Below are 21,088 nucleotides of genomic sequence, written 5' to 3' on the forward strand. Positions count from 1 at the left end.
CTCCCCCCGCGAAGTTCAGGCCGGGGGGGGAGGCTTCCTGCCTCGCCCCGGCCGAAATTCAGGCCGGGGGGGAGGCTTCCCGCCTCGCCCCAGCCGAAATTCAGGCCGGGGAGGAGGCTTCCCGCCTCGCCCGGCCGCGAAAGTTAAACAAAAAACAAAAAACGCCCCGATAGGCTACGTGACGATTCACGTTCCTTATTTAGTCGCTGTAGTCTACGTAAATGTTTACGTAGACTACGGCGAAAATAAGGAACGCTATTTGCGTTGCCCTTATTTTCGCCGTAGTCTACGTAAATCTTTACGTAGACTAAAGCGACCAAATAAGGAACGGGAATGGCAGCTCCCTATGGGGGCCGCCATTATCCGTACACACTTTTTTTTTTTTTTTTTAAGTCACCCGTGATAGGCTACGTGACGATTGACGTAGCCTATCACGGCTGACTTTGCAAATCTAGCCGTGATAGGCTACGTTAATCGTCACATAGCCTATCAGGGGGCGTTTTTTTTTCTTTTCTTTTATTGCAATGGCGGCGGCGGCAGCCGGTCAAAAGACCGGCTGCCGCTCCCGCCCCGCTTGAACACCCGCCGAACCGCCGGCCGGACCTGCCGCCAGGAGGGACATTCGGCGAAGGTAAGTCCCATCCCGGGGGGGGTGCGGGGGGCGGGGGGGGGGGTTCGGAGGATTTCTCCCCAAAACTTGTTCGGGGGGCCGAACACGTTGGCGCTCGGCCCCCGAAGTTTCGGGGAGAAATTCTCCGCCAACCCTAAAACCCACCCCCCACCAACACTTAAACACAAATCAACAAAATACATCCCCTTTACAAGTACTGCCTGCAGAAGTCCACAGGGAGAGCAGCAGCACACCCTCTTCCCTGGGCGGTGGCTTCTCCTGCAGATCCTGGCTCTCCCAGGCCACCTCAGCCAGCCAGCTTATGTAGCCCTTCCAAGGAGGGACAGGTGGAAGGAGTCAGCACAGCTGGCTCAGTACCTGGGGGCCTGGTCCTGGAGGGAATGGCGGTCTGCCAGGCAGAAGTCCACAGGGAGAGTGGCGGTGGCGTCAGCAGCAGCAAGCAGCAGCAGCAAGCAGCAGCAGCAGGCAGCCCTCTTCCCTGGGTGGTGGCTTCTGCAGATACTGGCACCCCCAGGCCACCTCAGCAGGGCAGGTTTGTACTCCTTTCTCTTTCATGTTCCTTTCAGCTTTTTGGCTGCATCCGATTTGCTGCAGATGAAACGGTGTGGACTGCTGCACCGTGAGGCGCTGGCTTTGCCTTCATCATTTAAATATGCACAATTTCCTCCATCTCCAATGACCTCCGACCTGAAACACAAGCTGGAGTCAAGCCAGGGTTAGGTATTTCCCTACCAGCAGCAAATGGACATCTTGTCATCCTGGGAGAATGCAGCTCATTAATTTGCAAACCTGAAACATATAGTAATGGGTTGGGAAAGCTTCATCCAGACTGGTTAGCCATATATATATTTTGGGAGGCATGATCCCTTGAGCAGGATGATGTAGTCATCAACGTTAGTAACCCCTGAAAGCCTTGTCCTCGATGAATTTGTCTAATCCCCTTTTAAAGATAACAGCCATCACTATGTCTTGTGGTGGTGAATTCCACAGCATGACTATGAACTGTGTGATGAAGTATTTCCTTTGATCTGTCCTGAATCTCCTGCCACTCAGCTTAATTGGATGTCCTCAAGTTTCTAATATTATGAGAATGTTTTTCTCCCTGTCCGCTTTCTCCACATCATGCATAATTTTATACACCTCTGTCATGTCTCCCCTTGCCCCTTTTCTATGGTAAACTGTCCCAGACGTTTCCTCCTACGGGAGTTGCTGCATCCCCTTGACCATTTTGGTTGCTCTTACTTGTACCTATGAACATATGAATCTGTCTTATACTGAGTTGGACCAATTGTCCATGTAGCTCAGGGATAGGCAACTTTTTGGGCCTGTGGGCGCATTTGGCAATTTGAGATACCATCCTGGGCACCACCACAAAATGGCTGCCATAGGAGACATGGCTAGTGACAAAGAACAAATAACCTGCTCAAAAGACTGAGTACAAGACAGAGGTGGGGGCTGAGCCCCAACACACTAAACAATTCCTTTGAACCCACAATTTTCAATGCCAACAGAAACCTATTTCATAGAAAGCAAACTCTTTTTCTCTCCCTGCCACTCTCCCCCCCACTCTGCCAGCCAACTCATATCCTATTACTCTTTCCCTTACACTCAGAATCATCACCCATACATTCTCTCTCTGACTTGGTTCAATCACTGGGGAAAAGAAGCTACTGTGGCTTCTTTTCCCCGCTGCCGTCTGTGCCGCTCGCATCCTCACCACTTCCCTAATCTAGGGCCCATCCCTTTTTTGTGGTCCTGTTACTGCGAATGGGAACCATGAAAAGTGGGTAGATCCTAGATCACTCTTAAAATGACTTGCCAGACACTCAGGGAGGTGTGGAATGGAAGTGGGGGACCCCCAAGTGTCAGTTCAACACTTCAAACCCTGAGGATCTGGTCTCCTTTTCCTGAGCTGTCAGTGGGTAACTATGTACAAAGTTCTTAAAAATTTGCTTTGATACAATGAGGATCCTATATACGTTCTGACATATCTCAATCATGCTCTTGCGAGGTCCCACTCAACTCATCTGCTTAGGAGTAGGGATGGACAAATCTGTCCATTTTGGTTTCTCTCCGTTTTTCATAGTTCCAGTCTTAAACTCAGTTTGTCCTAAACTTTTGAGATTTTTTTTAAAAAGTTTTGCATGAAATGTACACATTTTTGTGTGCATTACTCCTAATACATGCATCTTTTTGTATGCAATTTCGCCTAACATACATGTTTTTGCGAGTAATTTTCCTGCTACAAATCATTATATTTTCCTAATATAAATGCATTGTTAAACATTATTTTCACTAATATGCACATTTTTGTGTGCACCTTTCTGTGATATACACATTTTGTATACACATTTTTCAGTTGGAGAACTTCATTGCAAATTTGGAAAAGCAAGAATTTCAAGGGAGTTTCAGTCCATGTATTGGATCAAACGTGCAAAATAAGTAAGTTCACATTAAAATGTGAAGTGAACAAATTTCTCCCTGATCCCAACTTAGGAGTGCTGAGAATACGTCTGTTTCATGTGAACTCTGCTTCCTTGGGAAATTCTGAGTGACATTTTTGTATCACACCTTGATTAAAACTCAATAGGGCCATCAGGGCCAGATAAAAGTGTTTCAAGGACCTGATCCAGCCCATGGACTGTCAGTTGGCTCTCTCTGCCATGTAAGACATTTCATTTTTTGAGGTCTCACTCCTGAAGACTATACACAGAAAAAGACTCACGTTGAATTTTCTCCATCTAGCCATTTCCAGGGCTGATCCAAGTCTCTCCTGAGGCCGAACCAAGAGTCGTCTTTCCTTTTAAGACGCATCACAAAAGCCTTTAAAGACCAGAAGAGACTGATGTTAGAACCCTGAATTGTTAGATTCACAGGCCAAAAATGCAGCAACTGAACGTCGGCATACCTATACTTATTTAAAATATTGAACTGATTGAACAGAATTCACCTTCTGAGATTTGCTACCAAGTGTGACCTTCAGCTCCTCAGCATACCTGGGGCTACAAATGCAGGATATACATTTAAGAAATAAGTAACACAAATCTCCTTTCCCAACATCCATTTGATGTGCTAAAGCAGGGGTGAAGAACCTCTTTCAGTAGAGATGTTAGAGAATTCCGCCACGGATCCCAGGGAGGCTGAATTCCAGTGAATTCGGCCCCCCGGAATCCGTGGCGGAACGGAGCAACCCGCCCCTAGGGGTGCACGAAAGTCACTTACCTGGTCTCGCAGCTTTTCGCGGTGGGGGGGAGGCGCTTCGCTGCTCTCCCCCCAAAGTTCAGGCTGGGGGGGGAGGCTTCCTGCCTCGCCCGGCCGAAATTCAGGCCGGGGAGGAGGCACCTCGCCTCGCCCGGCTGCGAAATAAAAAGTTAAAAAAAAAAAAATGCCCCCGTGATAGGCTACGTGACGATTAACGTAGCCTATCACGGCTAGATCTGCAAAGTCAGCCGTGATAGGCTACACAAATCATCACGTAGCCTATCACGGGTGACTTTAAAAAAAGGGGGGAAAAAAGCGCGGACGCAAATGGCGGCCCCTATAGGGAGCCGCCATTCGCGTTCCTTATTTGGTCCCTGTAGTCTACGTAAATCTTTACGTAGACTACAGCGAAAATAAGGGCAACGCAAATAGCATTGCCCTTATTTTTGCCGTAGTCTACGTAATCTTTATGTAGACTACAGCAACCAAATAAGGAACGTGAATGGCGGCTCCCTATGGGGGCCACCATTAGCCGTACGTGCTTTTTTTTTTTTTTTTAAGTCACCCGTGATAGGTTACGTGACGATTTACGTAGCCTATCACGGCTGACTTTGCAAATCTAGCCGTGATAGGCTACGTTAATTGTCACGTAGCCTATCACGGGGGCGTTTTTTTTTTTCTTTTATTGGAATGGCGGCGGTGGCAGCTGGTCGAAAGATCGGCTGCCGCCCCCGCCCCTGATGAAGACCCGACGAACCACCTCCGGGACCCGCTGCCGGGAGGGACATTCGGGAAAGGTAAGTCCCGTCCCGGGGGGGGTGCGGGGGGCGGAGAATTTCTCCCTGAAACTTCTTCGGGGGGCCGAACACGTTGGCGCTCGGCCCCCCGAAGTTTCGGGGAGAAATTCTCCGCCAACCCTACCCGCCCCACCACCCTGCGAAAGCCCCGCAAAACGGAGCCTACCTGGCTGCAGCTCCGGCGGCAGCAGCAGCTCCAGCTGCTGCCAGGCTGCAGCCGCAAATGGTGGCCGCTACATCAGCTGCCATTTGCGTCCCTGGCAAGCCGTGATAGGCTACGTATATATTTACATAGCCTATCACAGCAAAAGACAGGGGCGCAAATGGCGGCCGCCATAGCCACTGCCATTTACGTCCATGTATTTAGCCGTGATAGGCTACATATGTCAGGGTGGACACTGAGCCCATAGAATCCCAGAGTAGTTCTGAGGCTGAGGAAGAGCAGTCGCTCCTGGGAGGGGAGCGCGCTCCTCTTTCCCAGGACCAACAGCTGACGGAGATTCCTCCCACCCACATTCTTTAGTTAGCAGTCCAGGGAGTGACCGAGCAGAGATAGCAGACTCAGTGGATGCGCGACGCGGACGCAGAGAGTGGCGCCAGATGGAGGGCACCGAGAGGAGCGTAGTGCCCGGTTGGTGCGCACTCAATGGCTGCGCCCCGGGGATCCAAGGGAAAAGGGGAGGGATTCTCCCTAGTCCTTAAATTCAGGGGTCTGCCAGTAATTGCCTTTCAAACGGGGACCAACTGTTCCAACTTAGGGCATAGGTATGCTGCTGCTCAGATCTAGTTGCTACCTGTAGAGTTGTTAAGTTGTAAAAGAAGAATAAAGCTTTGAAAAGAATCCCTTTGTCTGTGTCTGGACTTGACTACTGAATTAGACTGAGAGAGCCCTCCAAGGAGCCCTTGACAACGTATATATTTACGTAGCCTATCACAGCTAAAGACATGGACGCAAATGGCGGCAGCTATGGCGGCCGCCATTTGTGTCCCTGTGCAGCCCAGCGGCTGGATGTCCGGCTGCGGGCGGCCCCGACTGGCGGCTCTGTGGAGTCACCGCAGAGTGGAGCCGGCCGGGGAGGATTCCGGGGGGGTGGGACGGAGCGCCCTCCCCCCCCCACGGATTGCCCAGCGCGGAGGCAGGTAAGAGTTTCACACATCCCTGTCTTTCAGCCCGAGGGTCAAATTTCATTTGGGGGGCCCCATGCTAGTGGTGGATGGGACTGAAGGCAAAAAGGGTGAGACCAAAATACCAAAAATACCAGTATGTTTTAGCTTAAAGCTCTCACTGTCAGTACATAAGCCTTAGGAGAGGCATTTCAACCTTTTAGAATGGGGAAAAAACTGCAAAAAAGCTGGGAAGCCACCAAAGGATTGGTGGCTGGGGAAAGAGGATGGGGGCAGGGAAGATGGCGGGTCCTTCTAGGGAACCCTGGAGGGCTGGATTGGGACCCTGGAAGGCCAGATTTGACCGCAGACCCTGAAGTTCTATAAAGGTAAAAAGGTAAAGGTGTCCCCAACCAGTCGTGTCCGACTCTAGGGTGTGGTGCTCATCCCCGTTTCTAAGCCGAAGAGCCAGCGCTGTCCGAAGACGCTTCCGTGGTCATGTGGCCGGCATGACTGAACACCGAGGTGCACAGAACGCTGTTACCTTTCCCGCCGAGGCGGTACGTATTTATCTACTTGCAATTTCTTGCTTTCGAACTGCTAGGTTGGCAGAAGCTGGGACTGAAGACGGGAGCTCACTCCGTCACGCAGCACTCGGGTCTCGAACTGCTGACCTGCCGACCTTCCAGTCTGCAGTTCAGTGTCTTAACCACTAAGCCACCGCGGCCCCACAAAGTTCTATTTGTTGTTGTTGTTGTTCAGTCCTTAAGTCGTGTCCAACTCTTCGTGACCCCATGGACCACAGCATGCCAGGCCTTCCTGTCCTCCGCTGTCTCCCGGAGTGTGCTCAAGTTCATATTCATTGCATCGGTGATGCTATCTAGCCATCCTCTGCCGTCCCCTTCTTCTTTTGCCTTCAGTCTTTCCCAGCACCAGGGTCTTTTCCAGAGAGTTTTCTCTTCGCATTAGGTGGCCAAAATATTTGAGCTTCAGCTTCAGGATCTGTCCTTCCAATGAGCACTCAGGGTTGATTTCCTTGAGGATTGACTGATCTGACCTCCTTGCAGTCCAGGGGACTCGTAAGAGTCTTCTCCAGCACCACAGTTCGAAAGCATCAATTCTTCGGCGCTCAGCCTTCCTTATAGTCCAGCTCTCACAGCCATACATTACTACTGGACAAAGTTCTATACCCCTGTGCTAAAAATTCATAGGTAAGAACTGAAGAGGTTTTGTATTTAAGTCCAGCATCAACTCCTTCAGCTTTCTCATGCTGCTTAAATGTCTAGCATCATCAACATTATAACAAAAAACTTGTCTATGACAGCCAAAACCTTTGCATCTCTCACCATGTCCTCAGTTTCAATTCTAGCTAGGGTGGCATTATGTGAAATGCAGAAGTCCCGGCTAGAGATCCAGTTCCTTTCCTCCTCTGAGAAGAAGTAGCACTTTCCCTGGTATTCAGTCCAACCAGGTGGGCAGCATGCAGGATCACAACCAGGACAGCTTGACATCCTAGCCAGATTTATTCCCAGAACTGAGAAAGAAACAGAGGATTAGACACAGTATCTTATCCAACCCCCTCCTTCTGAAAAGGAAAACAACAACAACAACAACTAGGATCAACAGGCTGAATTAAAGTGCTCCCTTCCCCCTCCCCATTCTCCACTTGTGGGCTCAGAAAACCCCCAGAATGGATAAGAACACAGGCTTAGTTGGCCTAATGGCATTTCTTCTGCAATCCATTGGCTGGCGGAAAGCGCAGATACCTTGGAAGGCTGGCATTTATTCCTTTGGCCTTGAAACATTTGCTTCTACTGGTGGGAGACAGGGGAGGAACACCCCGTCCCCATATATTTACTGTGTTATAGTTCATTTTCCAGCCACGTCCATCAGTTCAACGTTCTTCACAAGGGAACAATCACCTAGAGGCCATCCCAACGCAGCTGTCCGGTGTTTCCGCCCACTTGTCCTATAAGAAGCTACTGACACACTTCAATGGATGCTGTGATTCTGGAGAACAGTGCTTAGCTGCGCTATGGAAAACTGGCAACAGCTTGGCCCAGGCACTGGGACTGCTCCCTGTCACAGAGACTGGAGCTTCAGCAAAGCTCTCTCAAGTTTGTTACAATGACTGAACACCAGGGAAGGACCAAATCTGTGACTCTAAATTGCAAGCAGAGGACATACAGCTGCATGAACTCAACAGAGTGAGGAGAAATTTCAAGGAAATGGTACCAAAATTCAGGGTACTTACTTACCAGCTACAGCAATGGTGAGGATGACAACCATAGTTGATAACAGACCAATTACACCAATATATACACGCCATCTCTGGTTGTTGTTGACTGCTCCATCAAAACTTTTTGCTTTCTTATGCCAGTTTCTTCTCTTTTCCCCTAGGACAGCATTTGTTTGATACTGGTTAGAATGCTGGCCTACGACTGGGGAGATTCAGGTTTAAATCCCTATTCAGCCTAGGGATGGCAGAGAATTCTGCCACGGATCACGGTGAGCATAAATCTGTGGCGGAACGGCCTGCCCCCCCGCCCCGCCCCCCCCCGCGGATCCCCCCCTGGGACAAGACTTACCTGGGGCGGCTCTTCCGAGCGGCAGTGGCTCCGGCAGTGGCTCTGGCGGCGGCAGCTGGTCTTCCGACCGGCCGCCACCACCACCATTTGCAGGTGTTTTTTTTTTTTTTTTTACAGAGATGTGATAGGCTACGTTAGTTTTTACGTAGCCTAAAACGTCTGGGTAAAAAAAAAAGAAAAGAAAAAGGCATACGCAAATGGCAGTGGCTACGGCCACTGCCATTTGCGTTCCTTATTTTCGCCATCTTAGTCTACATAAATATTTACGTAGACTAAGATGGCCCAAACTAAGGACTAAGATGGCCCAAACTAAGACTAAGATGGCCCAAACTAAGACTAAGATGGCCCAAACTAACGCAAATGGTGGCGGCCATAGCCGCCGCCATTTGCGTATCCGGTTGTTGTTGTTGTTGTTTTTCCCAGAGCCCTCCGCGGCTGGAAATCCGGCTGCGGACGGCTCTGGGCTGGCTGGGCCTGGCTGACTGCTCTGCGGAGCTGCTGCAGAGCATAGCCGGCCGCAGAGGATTCTGGGAGGGGAGGAACGGAGTGCCTCCCCCCCGGCGAGGATTCTGGGGGGAGGGACGGAACGCCTCCCCCCCCCCACCAACATAATCCGCGAAAGGTAAGTCAGTTTCGTACATCCCTAATTCAGCCAGAAAGCTCACTCAATATCTCAGGCCAGTCACTGTCTCCCAGCCTAACCCACCTCACAGGGTTGTTGTGAGAATAAAATTGGGGGAGACCCTCATATGCCAGCCTGAATTCTTTGGAGAAAGGGTGAGATAAAAACATAATAATAGTAATATCAGCCAATGCTTCTTTGCCACTCCCTGCTCAGGAGTCCCTTCCTCAGTGGATACATTTTGTACACCTCTTCAACCCTTGACCTTGGCCACCACCATGCATAGGGACGTTGCTAGGCTCTTTAAAGTTTTGGGGCCCAATTTCCACTGGCATCAATGGAAGGTTTTTTCCTAGGCTTATTTGGCATGCGGGGGCAGGGGGGAGCATGGCTGTGGGGGTACAGTGCAGAGGTTGGAAAGGATTAACCCTCCTCTCCCCAATTGTGATCACCCTGCAAATCTCCCCCCCCCCCCCCCGGCATGGCAGCTAAGCTTAGAAAAGACCTCTCACTGCACCAACATAAAGGTTTTTCTAAGCTTAGATGCATGGGGAGTGGGGAGGCATTGCAGCATGTCAGGAGGGGACTATCACTTCCCTCTCCAACTTCACCCCCCCCTTGAAAACTGCCCCCCTGCATAGCAATTAAACTGAGGAAAAAACCTTCCAGTGGCACCAATGGACACTTAGGGCTCTGGGAAATAGATTTGGGGCCGTGGGAAATAGATTCAGGGCTGGGGCCCCAGCTTGTGATCCTTCCACCTAAAGAAAGGGGGAGGATAATGGGAAATTGGGTACCATACAGAAGCACATCACTCCAGTGTGCTGCTGCTGTAAAAAAAGGCAAACTCCACATTAGGCATATTTAGAAAGGGAATTGAGAATAACACTGCCAAAATCATACTGCCTTTATACAAATCTATGGCCTGACCATGCTTAGAATACTGTGCACAGTTCTGGTTACCATACCTAATAAAACAAATATTGTAGTGCTGGAAAAAAGTGCAGAAAAGGGCAACTACAATGATCAAGGGGCTGGAGCAGCTCCCCTATGAGGAAAGGTTACAAGGGGTGGGATTGTTTAGCTTGGAAAAAAGGAGGGTAAGGGGAGACATGATAGAGGTGTACACAATAAGGCATGGTGTGGAGAATGTGGATAGGGAGACCTTTTTCTCCCTCCCTTTTCTACTAGAACCAGGGGTCATCCTACGAAGCTGATTGGTGGGAGATTCAGGACAGATAAAAGGAAATACTTCTTCACACAGTGCATACAGTAGTTAAACTATGGGATTCATGTCCACAAGATGTAGTGATGACCACCAATTGGGATGGCTTTAAAAGGGGATTGGACTAATTCATGGAGGAGGAGAAGGCTATCAATGGCGACTAGTCATGATGACTATGTGCTGCCTTCAGTATCAGAAGCAGTATGCCTATGTACACCAGTAGCTGGGGAACATCGGTGGGAGGGTTCTGTTGCACTCATGTCCTACTTGTGGGTTTCCTATGGGCAGCTGGTTGGCCACTGTGTGAACAGAATGCTGGACTAGATGGACCCTTGCTCTGAACCAGCGTGGCTCTTCTGATGTTCTTATGATCTCAATTCATGAATTAAGGTCTTCCTACAGTGGAAAATGCTGGTGAAATGTGGCTTCACTGAGGGCACCTGTGTGAAATGAGCCAGCCCAGGCCTTCCCTGTCTTCCTACCTGCTGCAAGGGCTGCCTAGTTCAGGTCGATTTATGAAATTAAGCTCTCCTCATCCCTTCAGCCTTTGGGCTTCTTTAGACCCTTCTTTGTCCAGACACTGAATGGGCCTCTGTGCATCAGGTACTTGCACAGAAAGGAAACTGCACCAAGTGTGGTTGCCCTCTACCGTCGTCCTACAATGGCATTTGTACACGGCACCAGGGTGGGATAGATGAAGGCAGGAAGTTGTGCAGTATGACTTTGGAAGGAAGTGTTGGCCCTTGCAGGGAGGGGGTGCCCCTTGGCCTCTGCCTCAGGGCATGGAAATGTCTCAGGCTGGCACTGTCTGCGGGCGTGGCCTGCCGCCCTGGCATACCCCTGCCTCCTTTGCTCCCTGCCCAATTCCCTTAGCAATCCGCTTCTTGCCTGCTCACAGCCGTATATGAGGGTTTTACCCCATCCCAATTTTGCCTCCATGCTGCCCTGCTTCAAAGCCAAGCCTCCACCACTATTTCCTCAAGCCACAGCCCTGCTTTCATATGTGCTCCCTCTGCCTTTTCTGCCCCCCTTCCTTTAGCCCAGCCTTCCCAATGGTCAGGGCTGATGGGAACTGTAGTCCCAAATATGTGGAGGGCACCAGGTTGGGGAAGGCTGCTTTAGCCCATCTGACTCCCCATCAACTTCCTGCCTGCATGTGCAGCTTTCTATCTCTTCCCCCGCTCCCCACCATTTCCTGCCAATCCCATACAAACTCTTGCCCTGTGAGTTGTTTCACAGCAATCTCCTTTCATTAGCTTCTCATTTTCTCAGCTTCCTTTCCCCTCTACCATCCTTTCCTTTGAGATGTCTGCTTCATTTATCTACTTTTCCCTCAGTTTTCTCTTTCTCAGTACATTGCCTCCTCACCTCAGCCTCCCTGCCTTTTAGCTTTCCTAACCTATGTCCCACTTAATTTTTTCCATCCTCCTCAGTACAGTTCCACCTGAGCCTGTGTGAGGGATCTTTTATTTCAGCTGACAATCTGGAGTGAAGCAGATCATGATCAACATTAGCCCCTCCACACATTATTTGCATGAAGGGGGGTTCACATGTAAAAGGGCCAGTGGGGCTGCACTGCTGGCCCCACCCCCAACATTAGATGGCTCTTTGCCTCCGCCATCCATTTGCTGTGTGCAGACATCTCCTTGGAAGAAACCTACATACGTAAACTCTCTATATATAGGCATCAAAATGCAACCTGTGGACATGGGTTGGGGGAGGCAGGGGGCTGTGCGATGCTGAGGGCAGAGCCAGTGGTGAAGCCCTGGTGCCCCTTCTACACATGGAGCCCCTTCACATGAATAGTGTGTGAAGATGGACATTGTCCTTCAGCAGATGGAATGTTCATTAACATTCCAAGGTATCACACTAGCTTAGGCAGTTGGAGCCAGAGGCTTCATTACTGCTATTATAGCTGATGACCATCATAAAATCCCTAAGTGCCATTTACAATATAGATCTTCATGCATGTGGGAATCAACTCTCAGGGAGGTTACAGAATAGCAAAGGACAGATTTAACCCCTCACCCCTCATTTTCTAGGCAAAATGGAAAGCCTATTCCTACATCCATGTTTTTGAATCTGAAACCTGTCATCTTGTCTACTTGTTCAGTTGTGGCATAATAATCAGTTGATGAAAGTTCATCACACTGAATGAATCCATTGGCCTAAGTCCTAAAGTATTTACAAGAAATCAACAGGAAGTGCAAGAAGAACACTTTCATTTTTGATTTCATGTACAATTGTTGCAAACCTTCCCAAAGACCTTACACAGACGACACACACCTCTTGTAAGCAAGACAGACCTCCTTGTTGCTCTGAGGAACAGAAGGTAAGTTCTAATCCTTGGAGTCTACGTCTACGCTATTTGTGTTCCCCTTATTTTCGCCGTAGTCTACGTAAATGTTTACGTAGACTAGACGTGCCAAAATAAGGAACACAAATGGCGGCGCCCATGGGCGCCACCATTTGCATACGCGTGGTTTTGTTTTTGTTTTTTTACTCAGCCGTGATAGGCTACGTAAACATTTACGTAGCCTATCACAGTTTTTTTTTAAAAAATCTAGCCGTGATAGGCTACGTAAATCTTTACATAGCCTATCACGTTTTTTGTTTGTTTGTTTGTTTTTTACTGGAAATGGTGGCGGTGGCAGCAGCCGGTCGGAAGATCAGCCGCCGCCCCGCCACCGGAGCCGCCGCCACCAGGGAGATTTGCCCATGGTAAGTCCCATCCCGGGGGGGGGGGGGGGCAGACTGTTTTGCCACCGATTTCAGGGGGCCGAATGTGCTGGCATTCAGCCTCCTCAAGATTCGTGGCGAAATTCTCTGACATCCCTAGGATGAAGTCTGCAGTGTATAGGGCTATACTTTCTGCTCAGATTCAGCCGAATGCTGCCCAACTGATAGGACGCCGCTTCATATTGCAGATGGATAATGATCCAAAACATACAGCAAAAGCTACCCAAGAGTTTCTCAAGGGAAAGAAGTGGGATGTTGTTCAATGGCCAAGTCAGTCACCTGATCTCACCCCAATAGAACATGCTTCTCACTTCCTGAAGACAAGACTGAAGGCAGAAAGACCCACAAACAAGCAGCAGCTGAAGGCAGCTGCAGTGAAGGCCTGGCAAAGCATCTCGAGGGAGGAAACTCGGCATTTGGGCATGTCCATGGGTTCCAGAGTTCAGGCAGACATTGACTGCAAAGGATTTTCATCCAGTTATTAAAGGCGATCCTTAAGTTTGAAATGATGTTGGTTTGTTCCATTACTTATGATCCACCAACGATGGGGGGGTGTATGCCACTGGCTGTCCTTCGTGAATGGTTAGTGCCCCACTTTTGTCAAACCCCTTGAATTACAGCTGAAAGTCCTGACTTCGCTCCCATCTGGGTATGTTTCCTTTCAACTTCGATGTGGTGGTGTACAGAGGCCAACTGCCAAAACAGTTATCCTTGTTCCAATATTTTTGGCCCTGACTGTATATTCTGTAATGTGGCTTCCTGGAGCCACAAAATGTTGAGAATATCCACTGAAAATAAAAATGGGAGTGGGGTAGGGAACTGGCCTTTTTGAACTTTTGACAAAAAAAGTCTTATGTTGCCTCCCTCCCCCCACCCTGCATGCACCCCCCCCCTCAAAATTAAATGGCGGCTTCTCAAGGTGCCTGGAGCCCTGAGTGGAATTGTTACTCTTACGAGCTGCAACAGCAATATTTTGTGTTGTAGTGCCTTGGTGCCTTTGCAGGGCCATCCAGACGGTTTATGGGGCCTAGTGTAGGTGTGATGTTGTGGGCCCTGCTGCTGCCCCCTACAAGGACCCATGTATATGCATACAAAGCTGGGGGTCGCATGCGAGAATTATTATGTGTATGGACTATGTTGGAGAATTCTCACCTGCCGCTTCTCCTTGCCCTGTGATCAAGCAGAATGATAGATGTGCTTCAGTTTTTCTTACATGAGGATAAGGGGAAAGGGATCGGCTTGTGCTTCTCCTGAGTACCTCCTCCAAATTCCAAAACCCTTCTGTCAGAGCTTCTTTCGCTTCCTGGGGCTCAGTCTTACAGGTCTCCTGGGTGTGTCCTGCTCCTGGCCTTTTCCACTACTCAGGAAGGAAGGATTCCTCCCTTGATGCCTGGCCTCACACCTCTCCTACGCTTTTCCTTGTAGTAACTGCCACAGAAAATTACTCTGCAATGGCACCTTGCCTGGAAATCTTAGGTGGTGTTCACTTGCTCACCCCTTGAACTCTTTCCCCAGCAGACCTGAAGTTCTTTCTGTGACAAGAACAGGTGGCCTGCTCGGCCACAGAATCCCTCATTAAAGCCTTCCCTGTTCCTCCTCTCCTTACAACAAACTCAGTACCAAGGCTACTTGGCCTAGGCCAACCATAAGCCTGCCTGACCAAGCTTATCTCTATCACTCCCCAAACATAAAGACAGATTTTACCTTATCATGATCGGTTTAGGCTAGAATAGAATAGTAGGGTTGGAAGGGGCCTATAAGGCCTAGGTCTTAGTGGTCCCATTTTGACTCCAATTCCATCACCACTCACCACCATTACAGGAAGTAAGAACCTTAGGTTCCATACCTTGCTGTTGTAACATGGTCACCTCGTTCAAGTACAAAGCCCTCGTTTCCAAACGAACAGAGCTTCCAGGCCCAGATTTCCCTCCCCATAACCGTTTAAACTCAAAAACAACAAAATAACCGAATCCTAATTTTGCCATGGATGTAATTTAGTTTCTTTTTCTGGTCTCTCTCTCTCTCTCTCTGTTTTCCAACAAACATGAGCACTGGGTAAACCAGGTTTCCGGTTTACCCAGTGAAAGCTCATTTTGGTCCGCAGATGCTAAAAATGGGTCCTGACATTCTCCAATTTACTCAAACAAAACCATGACCAAACTGCTCATTATTTTACAATGCAATCTTAGACATGCCTACTCAGAAGTGAGCCCCAATGAGTTCAATGGGACCTACTCCAAGGTAAGCATTATAGGATTGCAGCCTCAGTTAGGGTAGAACTATAAGTGATTGCTGCAGGCCTGTATTTTTAGGCAGAGGTTGTTGCTGAAGCGGTGGGCAATTAAAAAAAAAAAAAAAAAGCATGAAGGAGGAATTGCTATCAAACCCATTTTCTGCCCACTGCTTTCCTCCTGCAGTCTATTTGGATTACTGCATTCATACATTGTACCTGGGGCTGCCTTTGAAAATGGCCTGGAAACTTCAGTTAGTCCAGAATATGTTGCAAAAATTACTAACTGGGACTGAGCAACATGCAAGGATATGCCAGCTCTTTATCATCTGCACTGGCTTTCAGTCCAGTTCCAGGCCAGATTCAAAGTGCAGGTTTCGATTTTTAAAGCCCTCCACAGCTGGGGACCATGGTGTCTGCAGGATCAGCTAGGCCCATATGTGTCCACCTGGATACTGAATTCACCTTCGGAGGCCCTTAGGAACACAGGGAGCTGCTTTATACCAAGTCAGACAATGGGTCCATCTTGCTCCTGGTCAAATTATATGTTTTATTAAGTGCATAATATAAAGTTGAGGATGATCTTTTTATTATTATTGTCCTAGAGTAAATGCATGCAGCTCCAATTTGGACCGCTGCATACCAAGAGGGGAAGATTAAATCAATGGAGGTGGGTAGCTCCAACTGTGGTGGGCCTATGGATCCTTTCTGGGTCTCAGTCAGAACCAGCCAGAACTCTAAAGGAGCTATCCAAGGTGCTGAACCCTACCCCCAAATAGGTTCAGCACATTGGATAACTCCTTTAGAGTTCTGGCTGGTTCTGACTGAAACCCAGAATGGATTCACAGCCCCATTGAAATCAGAGCCACCAGCCTCCACTGGATTAAACCTCCCAGCCCACAAACACATATACGCACACAAAGTTTGCTTCTTGAAATTGCATCCCCCATCCCTGCATTGGGGTTAAGAAAAAAAGCATCCACTGGTGTCAATGGAGACCCTTCTTTTTTATTCCCTTGTGTTTGTGGGGGTGGGTGGGAACTGGGAAGTAGGGATATCAGAGAATTCCGCCACGGATTCCAGTGAGGATCCTCCCGGATTCCGTGGTGGAATGGCCTCCCACCCCCCCACGGAATCCCCCTGGGATGGAACTTACCTGGGGTGGATGCGGTGGCAGTGGCTCTGGCGGCGGCAGTGGTGGCTCTGGCTGGTCTCCCGGCTGGCCATGGCCGGGCTGCTGCAGCTGCCATTTGCGTTCTTGCAGCCGTGATAGGCTACATAAGTATTTACACAGCCTATCACGGCAAAGAGTAGGGACGCAAACAGTGGCTGCTATGCCATTTGCGCCCCTGCTCTTTGCCATGATAGGCTACGAAAGTGTTTACGTAGCCTATCACGGTAAAGGCAGCCACGCAAATGGCATAGCGGCCGCCATTTGTATGGCTGCCTTTACCGTGATAGGCTACGTAAATACTTACGTAGCCTATCACGGCAAACAGCAGGGGTGCAAATGGCGTAGCGGCCACCATTTGCGTCCCTGCTCTTTGCTGTGATAGGCTACGTAAATACTTATGTAGCCTATCATGGCTGCTTGCAAGGACACAAATGGTGGCCACTATGACAGCTGCCATTTGCGGCTGCAGAGCCTCCGTGGAGCGGAGCCGCACGGGGAGGATTCCGGGGGGAGGGACGGAGCACCTCCCCCCCACCACGGATGCCCTGGCCCGGAGCCAGGTTAGGGTTCGTACATCCCTAGTGAGAAGCAAATGGTGATCAGATGTGATAAGAAGAATAAGGGAGAATTAAAGTAGAATTTCCTATTATTATTATTATTATTAACATTTCTATACTGCCCCATAGCCAAAGCTGTCTGGGCGGTTTACAAAGGTTAAAACATTAAAAGTACAATATGCAAAATTTAAAATATAAAAAAACCCACACAGGCAGTATACCCAAAGACAATATATATCTAAAAACAACTTTGAGCAATCAGCCATACTATAAAACAAATCCAGGATCAATTAAAACTTATCACATGCTGCCAAATGCCTGGGAAAAGAGCAAAGTCTTGACCTGGCGCCGAAAAGATAACAGTGTTGGCACCAGGCGGCCCTCATCAGGGAGATCATTCCACAATTGGGGGGTCACAACCAAAAAGTCCCCTCTACCTTGTTGCTGTCTTCCGAGCCTCCCTTGGAGTAGGCACTCGGAGGAGGACCTTTGATTATGTTAATAGATCTCTTACCAATTGTTTGTTTTAACTAAAAGGATGCCAAGCAACATTACAGCTCATTAAAAACTATATTACATCAGGGAAATTCGGAAGTTTTGGCAGACTGAACTCACTCTCAGAAAGTCAAAATGCATAAAACAGTAAAACATCTGACTTGAAAACATGTTACTACCTAGCTTTTCAGAGAAAGACGCTTAACAGCACAACCCTATACATGTCTACTCTGAAGTCCCGCTGAGACTTACTTCGAGCTAAGTGTGTGCAGACTTGCAGCCTAAGTCCATCATTTTGGCTCTGAGGAAGACCACAGATCAAAATACATTGGGCAATCTTCCTCTAATAAATTGCTACTTCCAAGCACCAGCTGCTTCTAGCTGTTGTATGTATGGAAGGGTGGGGGGTAGTGGTGCTCCTGGCCTCCTTTTTATAAGGATTCTACAGGTGTAATCCTGTGCATGTTTAGACAGCAAAATAGCCTACAACTCTCAGCATGGCTGGCTGGGGCATGCTGGGCATTGTAAGCCTTTTATCTGTCTAAACATGCATAGGATTGTGTCCTAAAGCATTTCTTATCAACAACGTGAAAAGGAATGTAACTCTTGATCTGTTAATAGAAAAGAAAGCTGGACATTGCTGGGAAAACATTTATTTTTAGCCTAGTTGAAAAAACAGGTTTTCCAATATTGCACAATAGGCGCAAAATCCCCACTCAAACAGCAACTTTTCAAATGCAATGGAAAAAGCTTTGCCAAGGGTTCTAACAGTATAATTCATTTAAACATGACTAGATGGTAAACTTCTGGTGTGGGGTTTCAAGTTGAGAGTTCTATGATTGGAGATTGAGGAAGAAAAAAACCACAAATAAACTACAGAAGGGGTGAATTAACTCATGATGGCTTTCTGCAGGAAATTATACAATCATAGGGTTGGAAGTGGCCTACAAGATCATTGAGTCCAACCCCCTGCTCAGTGCAGGAACCCTGATTCCCAGGCAGTCTCCCATTCAAGTACCAGGGCTGACCACATAGCATTTATATAGGGTGCTTCATTTACTTTATTTTATCATTTACAACAGCCCTGCAATAGGGCTGTGGTATACAGTAGTATATTGAAAAATTACCAACATCCAGACCTTTATAAGGGAAAAAAAAGGAAAGAAAGGGAGTGATGAAGCATTTTAGGATTTCAGAACTTTGGAGAAAGTGGGCCTGTGCCAGAATTTGAAAGCAATGTTTTTTACTTTATTTCAAGTCATTACAACAACCTAGTAAGGTAGGCCTGCACTGGAAATTAATCCAGCATTTCAAGCCTTTGAAAATGGGGTGGCATTTTAAGAGTTTGGGAGAAAGAGAGGCTACACAATGAATACAGGGGCCGGAATTTCGAAGTACACACTGTACTACACTCTGTGGTGTGGGAATACTCCAGTGTGGCATACGCCCTGGTTCAGAGGTTCTCTCAAAATATATTGTCAGGACGTTGGCAACCACTGATGATTACTTGTCTACCATGTATATGTTTAGATTTCTCATAAAACTAGAAACCATCATACAGCAAGCTTAATATGTCACTCTTGATATGGGTGATACACAATTCTATTTCTTCAGAAACACTCCCTTAGATTTGAGAGATGTGTCTTTTTGTCTTTATACCTCAAAAGTATCAGCAATAGCTGCTAAATACAAAGGTTTATGCCTGCATAAATTCAAACACATGAAACATTCAACATCATTCTAAACAAGGCTTCTAAGCAGGGTCAAGTACAACTGCTAGAGCAACACGACAATGGAACCAATGACCTGGGGAGGTGGTGGGCTCTCTCATACTGGAGGCATTCAAGATGAGGCTGGACAGCCATCTGTCAGGGATGCTCTGACTTGGATTCCTGAACTGAGCAGGGGGTTGGACTCAATGGCCTTGTAGGCCCCTTCCAGCCCTACTATTCTATGATTCTATGCTAGTCCTCAATGATAATCAATATCAACCTTACCAGGCTGATTCTATAGGAACCATGGGAAGCTTATCCCAGAGGATGACTCCCACTGTTGCATGTTCTGAGTCTCCTTTATATACTTTTTGGATGCTTTAAAACATGTTCAAACAATTTTATTACTATTTAGGTTACTTATCTAACAATTTTAAAAATACAATTCTGTCTTAGATCTTCATATGTCTAAATAAGATTATTGAATTACCAAGATTCTTATCAAAATAAATGAGTGTAACAACATACTTATACAAACATTTCAGCCTTTCTTGACATGTTACAGGTATGTTTGTGACCCAGAAATATTTTCTTGATATCATCCTGTCTTATGAGCTTGTTTTCTTATTTCATATCTGTTGTATTTACGATCTGGGATAAGCTTTCTGGTTACTTATCTGATGGCCCAGCTGGCCTCCTTATGTAGCTAATAGTTTTATAGTACCCTCTAACAGTGCTAAGAGGGAGACGTAGCTATACATTTAACGTGGGCCCTCCTTGTTGGTCTGGATCCCTTTCTTACAGTTGGATCCCACTGTAAAGGGTGCCAATGATCAATCTCTGATGGCCTGGCATTGCCATTTCTCATCGGCCAAACCTCAGAGATGAGGCACCTTTTACTCATGGGTCAGGAGGCCAAGCTGTGTTGCATTGGTCATTGGGACCTCACTTTTAACTCTAGACTTCTCTTGGAGGCATTTGATTATAGAACTTCCTAACTGGGCAGCAAGGGCTCGATGCTGAAAATATGAAAGATATGCCTGATCTGCCACACCAGAAGACCATATCCTTCTAGAAAGCATCACACATGGTTCAGATTGAACACGACCCTCTTGGAAAAATTTGAATTGTGGTTAGAAATATATCGTTCAATCACAAAGAGTTACACCAGTTGTGGACTGATTTCAGGCTTGCAGTATCTACTTTGTTTTTTACCTGACCCCAAGGCCTACCAACCACCACCAGGGGTGAAACAAAGCAAGTTTACCTACAGTTTACCTACAGTACCCCTATGAGCAGTGCTGGCTCCAGGTTTGTGAAGGCCCTTGGGCAAGACACTGTTCATGGGCCCACTCAGTGAATCTACCTTCCCACCACCATTGTCACCAGCTGCTATCTCTCCTCATCCTCTTCCTCATCATTGCTCCCTCTTGCTTGCTTGATGGGCAGAGCGCCAGTGAGCAAATAGGCAGGGGCATCTGCTATTCCTCCTTTGTACCACCGCCATTGTCTGGGCCAGAGCGAGAGGCAGATGAACAAGCAAGTAATGAGGGTGAGAAGGAGCAACTCTACGGAACTCTCACCAGTGGGGCCCCACTGGGGTGTGGCCCTTGGCAGGTGCCTAACCAGCCCTACCCTTGCTGCTGACCCTGAGCCATACATTAAGATAGCTAGTATACACAAGTACAAATCTACATCTGAGTTATTACAGATCAGGGATTCTAATATACTAATATAGAGGGGGGAAACCCATCACTTTGTTGATGTTACTATAATTAAAAACTTGAGAGACAGAACCTTTGCTGGCCTACAAATTTTCCAGCAATCTACCTGTAGATCCTGATCTACTTTCTGCTTCCCATGGGCTATAGGGCCTGTGGGGCTATAATAGGACTAACATGGAAGGTTGGGGGGAATTACTGGAGCTCTGAGGCACGTGGGCATATTTCTTCTACATGTAAATAAGCACTTTCTTTATTTCTGAGATCTGCCTTCTTTTTAAGATGTATCATA

At 47.8% G+C, this 21,088-nt stretch overlaps 1 protein-coding gene across 1 annotated transcript in view; it reads right to left on the reverse strand.

Moving 5' to 3' along the window:
- Positions 1-396: 396 nt before the first annotated feature.
- Positions 397-21,088, reverse strand: part of LOC146355319 (C-type lectin domain family 2 member D-like) — a 38,916-nt gene continuing 18,224 nt past the window's right edge. The window contains exons 3-6 of the mRNA XM_084840855.1: positions 7,992-8,129; positions 7,080-7,267; positions 3,357-3,454; positions 397-1,330 (exon numbers count right to left, since the gene is read on the reverse strand). Coding sequence (XP_084696981.1) covers positions 1,183-1,330; positions 3,357-3,454; positions 7,080-7,267; positions 7,992-8,129 — 572 coding nt within the window. The 3' untranslated portion in view covers positions 397-1,182. The remainder of the gene's footprint in view (positions 1,331-3,356; positions 3,455-7,079; positions 7,268-7,991; positions 8,130-21,088) is intronic.

This window comes from Heloderma suspectum, chromosome 2 (assembly GCF_057233095.1).
Source record: "Heloderma suspectum isolate Gila_16-S chromosome 2, 16-S_ref, whole genome shotgun sequence".
NCBI classification, from domain to species: domain Eukaryota; kingdom Metazoa; phylum Chordata; class Lepidosauria; order Squamata; family Helodermatidae; genus Heloderma; species Heloderma suspectum.